This window comes from Camellia sinensis, chromosome 4, assembly GCF_055761805.1.
Source record: "Camellia sinensis isolate YWXY chromosome 4, ASM5576180v1, whole genome shotgun sequence".
Classification (NCBI taxonomy): domain Eukaryota; kingdom Viridiplantae; phylum Streptophyta; class Magnoliopsida; order Ericales; family Theaceae; genus Camellia; species Camellia sinensis.
Window position 1 is genome coordinate 175,824,785 of NC_138964.1, and position 12,208 is coordinate 175,836,992.

Here is a 12,208-nt window from a genome sequence, read left to right on the forward strand (position 1 = left end):
CATACAAGGCTGTAGACCAAACAGAGGTTATTGGTTTTATTAAAGATTTGATCCATAGATTTGGAATCCCGCAAACCATAACAGTTGATAATGGAACTGTGTTTGATGGGAAGATGGTGAAGGCTTTTGCGGCAGAATTTGGAATTAGCCTTGTTAATTCCACACCCTATTATGCACAAGCTAATGGTCAAGCTGAGTCATCCAATAAGTCCTTGAAAAAAGGAATACAAAAGGTTGTGGATGACAATCCCAGGGATTGGCATAACCTATTGTTGGATGTTCTGTGGGCATATAGAACCTCACCGAGGTCAAGCACAGGGGTCACTCCTTATGCCTTGGTGTATGGACATGATGCAGTCTTACTAGTAGAGATTAATGTTAAATCTTTGAGAGTAAGATGTCAAGATCAATTGAATCCTGAACAATACCATCAAAGTATGTGCTTAGAATTAGAAGGCATAGATGAAGCCAGAATTTTGGCATTAAATAGCATTCTTTTCCAAAAGAAGAAAGCAGCCAAGAATTATAATAAGAAAGTCAAACACATTGGCTTTGATGAAGGTGATTTGGTATGGAAGACAATACTCCCAATTGGGATTAAAAGCCATAAGTTTGGCAAATGGTCACCTAATTGGGAAGGGCCATATCAAATTCATAGGGTTCTGCCTTTTGGAGCATACCATTTAAGAAATTTGAATGGTTATGTACATCCCAAAAAGATTAATGGCAGATATCTAAAACCTTATTTTCCAACCGTTTGGGAGACACAAGGGACAGAGTAAACACCATATGCAAAAACACAAGCTTGTTCAAATTATATTCAAAATAGTGTGCTTTCATAAAGAATCAAGTACATTATGCCACAAATTGGCCCAAAAATCATTACAATGCTTTAATTGTTTTTGTACAATAGCTTTCCTATTACTAAGGGAAGGAAATAATTGAATAGCTGCAGCCATGTTTTCTTTTCGATCAGCCAGTCCTTGATTGGTGATGTGCAGTTTCTTATCAGTTCGAACCAAGGCTTGGTTTATTGCAGCTAACTCCTCTTCGAGCTGAGCTTTCTTCTCCAGAAGTTGGACTCGAAAGTGGGAGGCAGAAGAGTGTTGTTCTTTCAGAGTTGATACTTCAGTATGCACCTGAGAAACAAAACTCTGGTCCTTAACCAGCTTATCATCCGCAGCTTTAGCAGCATGGCAAATGTTGAGATAAAAATCAATAGTAGCTGCAGCCTGAGATAGATGACTTGAAACACTCATGGCAGACTGCTCAGCAATGTTACAGCATTGAAGGAACCCATTCCTGATGATGGGCCTTTGTAGAGCCTCGAAGGGGATCCTCGAAAAGGAAGTCAACAGTTGCAAGCATGTGTCCAAATCTACTAAAGGTACAAAAGGCTTGTTGCTGGAGGAAGGAGAACTCTCGAAGATTTCCAAAAGGGAGTTAGCCAAGGCTAATGGCTCAGCTTCAGTAGTAGAAGTAGGAGAGGTAGAAGGTATGTCAAAAAGACTAGCTAGTCTTCCTTCAAAAATGTCTACCTCATCCCTTGACATGAAGGGGCATACCCTTGTGCTTCTTCTGAACGTTGGGCAGGATGCATTATCTTCGTAGGCATGGAAGAAGTATACCAAGCCACAAGCAGATTCTCCTCCAAGCTACGTCGAAGGTCAATGGGCACGTAAGGGTAGACCACTGAGCTTCGAGCGTAGGAGGGAAACTCCAAGGGGTCAGTAAACTCAACAAAATGGTGATTGATTCGCTCCCTTAGATCATAAGTCTCAGGAGTGGACCAGCTTGTCCAGCCAGAAGCTCCAGAGGATGAAGAGGTCACAGTTTCATCCCATGCAGAGGTCTGTAAAGAAGAGTTTCCTAGATCCATATTTTCAACTTGTCGAAGCAAAGACTCGAGGGTAGTTCGGTCAGAATACAAAGGGAGCTTAGGGGAAGAATTCTTTGTATCTGTAAGTTTGTAAACCAAGGGATTAAAAGCAATGTGTTCATAATCCAGAGGTTTATAATCTACAAAAGCCTCCATTACCTGAATATAGAAGGGCGGGTAAAGGTGGCTAATGAATGCATGGAGGTTCTTTCGAGGGGGAACAACATCACTCAAAGGCTCTTCATATGCTTGATCAATAGAAAGGGAAGTTGATGCAGCCATAGCCTGTTCGAATACTAAGGTATTGGGATGTTCGACGAGTTAATGTAAATGATCTCCAAATGGATGACGGTTGTGTTTCCAGAATATGGACTCCATACACGTTCTGGAAGCGCGGGAAAACTGCAATCCACTAATATCACCAAGTATTGGGTATATTAGTGCGGGGGGTAATGTTGGCTACATATTTTGTAAAAGCCAGTTACAGTTCGACACGTGGCATAGTAAGGGTAATAAAGGAAGGTTATTCAAGCCTTTAATCCTGATCGTACACGTGACAATAAACATTGGTCCTCACATGATCCGAGTAACACTAGATCAAATAAACGGGATGCAAGATGACGTGTCTTCAAACGGTTACTCATATTCAAATCTAAGTACAAGAGGGAAGCTCAACTGCCAGTAATGGCGTAATGGAGCTACTTGTAAGGAAGCATGACCAGCGATCATGGAGGAGCAGTTCGACAGTTCGAAGTGCAGTTCGAAGGTCATCACTGACGAGTATAAATAGCAGGGTAGCCCCCAGAAAGAGGGACGGACTCAGATCATACAAACCAGTCATTTACTTCATATATTTTCTTTCCAGTCATCTACATTTCCAGTCCTTAAATACCTGTTCTTTAAATACCTGCATTTTAAATACTCGCACTGCACTTCGATTCATAGGAGTAGCTTCAAGTAGATTCAAGTAGATTGCTGTTGTAAACCTCTCCGAGGCTGAGTTCGGACCATTGTAAGTGTTCATTTTTATGAAATACTTCAATTGTTCTTCATATTACTGTTATTTCTCTTAATTTCTCCTAAGTCAAGCCACCAGTAAAAGTCCTCTTCATTGAGGCTGAAAAGAACTAAAACACAATCGTCTGATAATTGGTTGGCAATTATAATTTCTGTAAGGACTGATTGATCCTTGCTGGCACGCTCACATTCACAAAAATACCCTTCGAAAAGCCAAAAAGCCAACACTGCTACACGTGATTTGTTCAATCCTCTAGTACCCTGAACCAAAATATTCCACTTTCTTAACAAATCTTACCTAGCAATTCTATTTGGGTTAAAATAATATTCTTCTAGAATTTAAAAATAAAATAAAAATTAATCACAATAATGTGACAGTTAAAATTTTATAATTAAAAAGCTTATGTATTTATAAAATGATAACCTCAAAGTCAATTTTGGAAGGAATTTCACTTAATTCTCTACTAATTCATATCATTCTTATTAGAACAAATTAAGATTTTAGAAAAGTTACTAAATTATATTTTAAGAATAAAATATCTTAGTTACAAAATGTGTCATTGTTATATTTTTAGAGACAAATTGGATATTTATAAATAAATTACCATAATTTTGGAATCAAAATTTTCGTTTTAAAAAATAATTTTTTTGGAACATTTATTATTAGCAATATTTTTAAAATTTTATCACTAAAAATTTATTTTTTGACTTTTTTTGATGGAGTTGTGATCCACAAGTGTTAGCTCTGCGTAGACCACTTATGTTTATCTCCAATACAATACTGATAGATGAGATAATAAATTAAAAATAAAATAGAAAAATTGATAAATGTAACATTATAACTTAAGGGGAAATTACTTAGTAATAAAGCAGACAAATATAAATTACACAAACATGGAGGAGTGCATCCGCACCCCAATTTTTTTTTTACACCCTATCACAAATTTACTTACACTTCATATATTTTTATAATTTTTTTCCCTATTCTACTGGTAAGTAATTCTCCCTAATTTCAATCCAGCAAAAGAGAGGACGGATCATTTGTTTCCTTATCTTTTATCCTTTTGTCCCAACTCAAGCCACGTCACTACCTTACAATATCATACAATGGTTATTTGTTTTATTTTTCTTATATCACTGTGTGTTGGAGGAAAAATTATTTAATATTTTTAAAATATTACTTGTCTGTATTCTTTAACCAATCATCATTTAAAATATCTTCTTATGTTCCCTAATCATTAATATAATATCTCACCTACTCATCTACTCACCTTCTCCATCAATTACGATACTATGAAATATCATATATTTATATCCCAAAATTACTAAATAATTAGCATGGTGGAGAGGATCTAGGAACATGGGAAATCAGAACAAAGAATCTCCGCCGTTCACAGACCCAAAAAAAAAAAAAAAAAAAACCAGTGACTGATTTGGTAGGGAGTTCTTACTTTCCTTCTCAGCCACCACCCACCAGTTATCGTTAAGCATGTGACAACCCCCAAAAACCACCATGCAAAAAAATGTCAAACAAAGAAAAACATGTGACAACCCCCAAGAACCACCATGCACAAAAATGTCAAACAAAGAAAAAAGAAGCAAAAGCAGAGAAGGAACAAGAAAATCAATGCTGGAAACTCTCACATGGTAACCCCCACATTGTCCAAACTCCCAGAGTTCAGAGACCCACTTCAAATCATCTCCTATTTAAGTGGAAAGATCTCCCTAGACTTGTCAAGCCTCAACTCAAGTATAAATATATAAATACATATCCTTTTGTGTGTGTATATACATATATAATAACAATCCCTCAAAAAAAAGTGTTTTAGGTTTTAAGTGTTTGTGAAGAGAGATGGTTGTTAAAGTGTATGGTCCAGTTAGGGCTGCTTGCCCGCAGAGAGTGCTGGCTTGCCTTGTGGAGATGGGGGTTGATTTTGAGCTTATTCATGTTGATCTTGACTCTGGAGAACATAAAAAACCCGATTTCTTACTTCGGCAGGTGAGACTTCTTGCTGGCCAATGCAAAAAAGCCAGTAAATATGAGAAGTTATTTAGTGTCGTTGGTCTTGTCTTAATAGCACTTGAGTTCATATATTTGAATATACGTGTTATTATATGTGATTTGATTAAAATATTTGATCATATATTTGATTTTAATTATTAATATCTATAAAATTTATCACTTATTTGTAATTATTTTTCATTATGCACACAGTGAGATAGGATCAAGTTATTGGATTGAAAATATTTAAGTGTGCAAAAGGTTTCAAATACAAAAAGTGCTCATGTAACACTTTATAACTATAGATGTGAATATTTTTTGTCTCAAATCTGTGTATTATGTGTGTCAAACTTTCTGTACCTTTAACACAGCTGTGTTGGATTTGCCTAATACCATTTGATTGATTCTTCAGCATACTATGTGCTATTGGCCCCCTCTAGCCTTTTTTTATTCCCAAAAAATGGAACTTACCTTCTTTTTTTTTTCTTTTGTAAGAAAGGAATTTTCTGATCAAGGGTGAAAATTAAAAGTAAAAGTTATTTTTTTTCTTTATTTACCTAGCGAATGTTTTCTGTGAAAACCAAGTAAGTAAAAACAAATCCCATGCTCCTCCTTTGCAGCTTAACCTTGGCAGCCTAGTTATCTAATCATTGATGAGTAGCTCAAGAATTCCACATGCTATTCGTTACTTCCAAACTTTTTGTTCTTTGTCTCAAACTATATATATTTATTGAATCATTTTTTAAGAAAACATTGAGTGTAACGGTGACATTAATCTCTTTGTCCTTTAAATCATTTTTTAAGAAAACATTGAGTGTAACGGTGACATTAATCTCTTTGTCCTTTAATTCGTTACATATGGAGTGTTAGAGGTCGTTACACCAATTGTCTAATTTTTTTTGTTTTGTTTTGTTTATGGTAAAATAAAAAAATATGTTTAATATACACATGTATTTTGAAAGTTTATTTTAAAAACAAATGATGGGAGGTGGTTGGAGGTATTATTAATAGGAGGTGAGCGACAATAATAATTGATTATTAGAGGTGATGATTAATGGAAAGTGGTGACGGAAAATGATTGTAGATCGAAGGTAGTTATTGTCAGTGAGAGATATACTTATCAACGGTTGAAAGTAGTTGGCAAAAGAAGTGGTGCTTGGAGGAGGACTCCAAATATGGTTGCCTAAGAGGTCTCCAAATACAATGCCCAAAAATATCTTTTTCCAACTTTTGAAGAATTAATTTTTTAACTTATTTAAATTGCTTAATAAATTATAAACATAAATTACACTAACAAAAATTTATAATTAATTAATTTAAGTTGCCGCAAACAAAGTCATTGTTTTCTGAGTGGTGATACATACCACTAAAAAGAGAGTACCAAGCCAGCTCATTAGAGCTGGCAGTGCAGGAAATAAAAAAAATAAAACAAAGAGCAAAACATCAAATCAATTGAAACTACAGTGTATTTAGAGCTATTAGAGCTCATTGTTTTAGAGCTGTTAAACAATTTTCTTGCTTTCTTGCACATAATTGTCGTTACTTTGCTTTTGTTTTCCTTTGGTACTTTCTCCAACTTTTGTTCCCTTGTGAAGTTGAAAGTTGCTCTATTCAGTTATTGGAATAACATAGAATAGAATGGAAGGTCACTCCCCAAACTCTTTTATGGATTGATCATTTTTTTTTATAATATTGAATGATAATTTCATTTTATTTATTTTTTTACTATTTTTGTGTTCAATAGAATATAAGAATAAACATTTTGATAGAATCCTCATTCTATTTTACTCCATTTTAATAAACAAAATACTACAAGTCATCATTATTCTACATGTTTTATTACAAAGAGACCTCATTAATACTATGATGTCCTCATTCTCCTTAATTCATGTCCTTCATTCTCTATTTTATTTTGCTTTTTTCTTTCTTGTGATATGAGATTACGGATTAATTCCTATGGAAAGAAATTTGATATTTCTTTTGTGTGTTTATTTTTCCTCATGTATGGGGTTGTATAGTTAGTGGTGATTGGTTGTTGGGCTTAGTGATTGTTGGCCTTCTAGCCTTGTTAGGCTAGTGGTTTGTTTGATGTAATACATTTTATATTTGTAATTATTCTACTGAAAAAAATAAAAATAAACCACATATGTAAAAAATTAAACAATATATATATATATATATATATATTTTAATGATTCATATCAGCTTGATAATATTATGAGTGCCATATAAATAACATATCAAATACTTAATAAATTTGTGTTAATCAAATATAGTCACTGAGACCATGTTTGATTCACAACACTAATAGTGAGGTATTAATAATCCTATCAAATTAGTGTGGTATTAACTATCCCACCCCTACCCCATTACTAATAATCCTACAAATTTGTTAGATTAACTATGCATTGGAATAATAATCCTAAACCAAAATGTCAAAACAAATATAGGATGATTGGGCCCACGGATTAATAATCCCAATCTCATACTTTAATCCTTCCAATCAAACATACCCTGAGTGTATACCAAGACTTCCTTTTTATTTAACTTACTAATATGAATATTATTTTTCTTCTGCAGCCCTTTGGACAAGTTCCAGTCATAGAGGATGGCGACTTCAGGCTTTTTGGTAAGAGCATTTTCAATTTATTCTAGCTATTAGCTAAGTATTTAATTTCTCAGGAATTAATCAGTCAACATTTTTTTCAGTTAATTTTTTTTAAAAATCATATAGAAATCCATTTTTTAAACCTATTTTTATGATCTATAGTGATGTGTGAAAGAGATGATTAATTGATGATTAGAAAAGATGTGAGAAAAAGAGTTTGCCTTAGATCTTCTTTAAATTCATTTTATCCAATAAATTGACTACTAAATAAAAGATTGTTTCATACATAAAAATTAGCCTATATATATTAGTTTCTTTCAATTCTTTGAAAATGATATTTATTGAGCTAAGCTAAACTTCTCCTTACCCAAAAATTTAAAAAGAAAAAAATTATAATAATTATAAAAAAAAAATATTGTTACCCGTGGTTACAAAGATATTGGACCCTACGCACCTTTGTGTCATGATAGGAAAATTATACTAACCTCTCCTTAGAGTTGACAAAAATACATTTAGTCTCATAATTTTGACATGATTATACTAATTTCCTTTTTGTAAGATTAAATTGATTGAAATTAATGCAGATGTTGTGAAAACACAAAAAATAAATAATGTAAATTATATATTTTGATGTTAAAGAGATGACAATATCATTTTTCGTTCATATAACTAACAAATTATTGATAGAAATGGAAAATGAAAATCATAAGGGAGCTCAGTGTAATTATGTCAAAATTATGAGACTTCTTGTATTTTCTCCAAAACTGAAGGTGGTTAGTGTAATTCACCCATATATTCATGTATAACCTTGACAATAAAAAAAATATATATTCAAATTATTGTTTGAGGTTGTTTGGTACACTTCTATTTATAATTTACTAGACATAAATAATTTAAATAAATTAAAAAAAAAGTTAATTTTTAAAAGATGAATAAGAGATACTTTTCACTTTTATCTTTTATTTTAAGATCATCAACTTTTAATTTACTTTCAACAACACTTTTATCTTACTTCACTTCCTTGCATTGAATATGTTCGACGTGCCTCCAAATAATAACGTTTTACAGAAAGATCAGGATAGATTTAATTCAAAAATGATAACTGTGCATTTCATAATTTGTTATGAATTTTCAGCAATATTAAGATTTAGAAAATTTATTCAAAAAATAATTGCGGTTGAGATCTTTTAATAAGAATTGAATCTAGATTTTTTTTTTTTATTAGCCAAAAAAGATAACTTTATTGATGAAAAAAAAAAATCATACATTACATATGTTAATACATTATAAGGAAAAAAAACAAAAGGTGCACAAAGCATTACAGTAAACCTATCTGATACCTGGATAAGAGTTGAATCTATATATGATATGTTTCTAAATAATTTTTATGAGTCTTTAACATTACTGAGGAATTTTACAGTAGGTCACAAAATGAGAGATAAAAGTATTGGTTGTGACCACTTTTATGCTATGTTTGTTGTTAAAAAAATGGAAGGGTAAAAGTGTAAAATCAAATAAGAATTTATTTGAATTGATTTTTGTTTTTTATTTTTTTTGTCAACATTCTAAGAAGTTAGAGTGATTAGTTTATTAATAAAATTAATGTACAAAAATATACCACTTAAAAGAATCGTTACTGTTCCATAAACTCAAACTCTTAATTTTTCCTTATTACACCTAAAATGCATGCAGTTAGATCCCAACTTGCCAGAAAAGGATTGGTCTATTTTGGGTTGATTTGGAGAACATGGAAGTGTTATAAAGTACAGCGTACACAGGGTAGCAAGTTGTGTACAGAGTTTGTACACGCTTACCTCTAAATAAGCATACGATCCCTAGCCGACCAACTGGCTGGGTTTGACTTGCTTTTTTTAGCAAATTTTTTTGTTGTTATTTTTGGTCGTATTATTTGTTTGGGAACTAATTTTTTGAGTAATTTTTTAATTAAAATATGAGTTGAAAGTATAAAAAATATTTAAAAATAATTTTTTAACTTCTTATAAAAAGAAATACAAAAAGTAAAGAGAATGAAAAGAATTTTTGATTTTTTATATAAGTTTTTAGTTTTTTTAGCCTTTTAATGTCTTTTTAATTTTTCAGTTAAAATTTTTTGTTTCCAAAGGCAATTAATAAAAATTTTCTTAATTTTTTTTTTTTTCCTTCTTTGGGGATCTATTAGATTAAACACCTCTGAAAAGTAAAAGAAACAAAAATAATTGAAATTGCATAGAAACAAAAAATAAAAATAATCGATATATATATTTTTTTTGAATTTTTGAATTAATTTTTTTTTTTATAATAGACGAACTTGGAAAATAAAATTTGCTGACACAAATTAAACTAGTTTTACTAAAGACAAAAAATGCAAACAAATGTGGTTGCTTTTAAGATGTCAGATAGAAAAAGGAAAATTGGATTGATTCAAAAATTATTTCTTCTAAATTTCTATCTTTTTATTTTAGGCAATTTTCTTTTTAATTTTTCTGTGTTTTGTTGACAAAATATTTAGATGAATCATTTATAGATAAAACTTTAAAAAATGAAAAAATTAAAATAATATAAGGATTGAACTTGATGAAGCGCTGACTGAGAGAAGCAAAAACGATACGAACTTTTGAAATATAATTCGTTGTTTGTCCAATGACCAAAAATATTTTAATTGAAAAATGTTTTTTTGCTTTTTGATCAACTAAACAAAGCATTTTACTTTGAAACAATTGGAGCCTTAATGTACGATCAATAGTTGATTTATTAAATAATAATAATAATAATAATAAGAGATACATAAATTTTGAAAATAAACAATAAAAATAAATTGAAAATAAAAAAATAATTTAAAAACAAATTCAATGTCATATTTGTTAAATTTGAATTCTCATTCAAAACAAAGAAAAATTTTGTAGAGTATGTGAATGTAAAAGATTTTGTTAATATGTACCCTTAGGATATTTGTTAGGATGTTTAAAATGATTGTACATCTCAATAACATATAAGAGTTTTAGAAATTAATATTTGTTGTTTCTAACATTAAAAATTTTGTTACAAAAACAGTTAGGGACCAATTCTTACTGTCGTAAAGATCGTCGCTAAAAGGTTATTTTAAAAAAAATTTAAAAAATAACTTTTAGTGATAACAATTTACAAATGTTGCTAATAAATACATTTTAAAGGCAACAGTTTGTGCCAAAAAATATTTACTTGTTGGAACAAAAAAATTCATCCCAAACATATAGTAATTCATCACTAGATATCTAATTTCATTACTAAAAGTAAAAAAGTAACACTTCTGATAATTACAATATTTTGTCCAAAAAAAAAATGATTTAGTCATTAAATTTTTGTCTCTAAAATCATAATTTGTGGTCGTGCATCTTCATTAACAAGACCCTTTGGAAAAAGCCTAAATTCTAACAAATGGTCATCTTTGTTTTTCTTTGGGCCATGTTGGGCACCCATTTTACAGAGTCAAGGGCAATCATAAGGTACTATGCAGCAAAGAATGCAGACTACGGTCCCAACCTACTAGGAACCACTCTGGAAGAGAAAGCCCTGGTTGACCAGTGGCTCGAGATCGAAGCACACAACTTCAACGACTTGGTGTACAACCTGGTTCTTCAGCAGGTGGTCCTCCCACGCATGGGGGAGCAAAGCGACTTGGCATTGGTCCACAGCTGTGAGGACAAGCTTGAGAAAGTGCTCGACATCTATGAGCAGAGGTTGTCGAAGAGCAACTATCTAGCTGGAGATTCGTTCACGCTCGCTGACCTCAGCCACCTTCCGGCAATTAGGTATCTGTTGAATGAAGCTGGGCTTGGACACTTGGTTAGAAACAGAAAGAATGTGAATTCTTGGTGGATGGATATTTCAAGCAGGCCTGCCTGGAAGAAAGTCATGAATCTCATGGACTAGCTTTTACTTTCTTATTTTATTTTATTTTGAGAATTGTTGTTTAGACCGACTAATCCTGCCCTAATCCATCTTGTATCTAGTATTACATTGGTTTAGTTTATGTGTCCCAACACATACTAACCGACGTGATACCAATACGTGGTCGGTTTTAGAAGTGGATTAATCGGCATAATTAAAAATCGTTTTTCTTTATGTACTAGTTCTATTTTATTTCTTGGGGTGATTGGTTGAAGTGAGCCATGCTTATCGTCTCTCTTGTAAGAACATCTTTATAATGTATACTGTTTTATTTATTTTTATTTTTTTATTTTTCCTATTAAATTTAAATAAAGATTTGGATTAAAAGTTTTGTCTAATACCAAACATTTCAACGTTAAATTTTTAATTTTCATCAAACAACCGGTTGATCGAGAGGACGACTGAGAAGATATCCACATTGTTGTCTAGCTTAATGTAAATTTTTTTCAAATTTTCTCCAATTCGGTCATCCACCCAGTCATTCATTCGGTCGTCTACTAATGGCCATTTGTGAGATTTGATAAAAACTTAAAAGCTCCCTGATGAGTCGTTGAACACACCAAAATTAAATCACTAAACTATACCAAATTCTATCAGAATAATGGCAAGTCCAGGAATCGATCCGCAAGGACAAATGTGAAATTAGATTAATTCAATCGCAAAATTCCTAAATTAATTTTGATTAAAAAGATAAGATTGATTTTATAACTAAACAGCAATTAAAAGAAATTGAGGAATTAGACTGACAACTAATATTAGGGTTTGAGATATTAAT

General features: G+C 31.7%; 1 protein-coding gene across 1 annotated transcript; it reads left to right on the forward strand.

Moving 5' to 3' along the window:
* Positions 1 to 4,623: 4,623 nt before the first annotated feature.
* On the forward strand, positions 4,624 to 11,714 carry LOC145789702 (glutathione S-transferase F12-like). The gene is made up of 3 exons (XM_082866979.1): positions 4,624 to 4,895; positions 7,479 to 7,527; positions 10,970 to 11,714. The coding sequence occupies exons 1-3, from the start codon at positions 4,749 to 4,751 to the stop codon at positions 11,413 to 11,415; spliced, it is 642 nt and encodes a 213-aa protein (XP_082723105.1). The 5' UTR covers positions 4,624 to 4,748; the 3' UTR covers positions 11,416 to 11,714.
* The last annotated feature ends 494 nt before the right edge of the window (positions 11,715 to 12,208 follow it).

Bases quoted from the DNA above. Each gene is read 5' to 3' on its own strand.
- LOC145789702 (XM_082866979.1), top strand. From the start codon at position 4,749: ATGGTTGTTAAAGTGTATGGTCCAGTTAGGGCTGCTTGCCCGCAGAGA. The intron at 4,896-7,478 runs GTGAGACTTCTT...TTTCTTCTGCAG, and splicing joins CCGATTTCTTACTTCGGCAG to CCCTTTGGACAAGTTCCAGT. The intron at 7,528-10,969 runs GTAAGAGCATTT...CCCATTTTACAG, and splicing joins TGGCGACTTCAGGCTTTTTG to AGTCAAGGGCAATCATAAGG.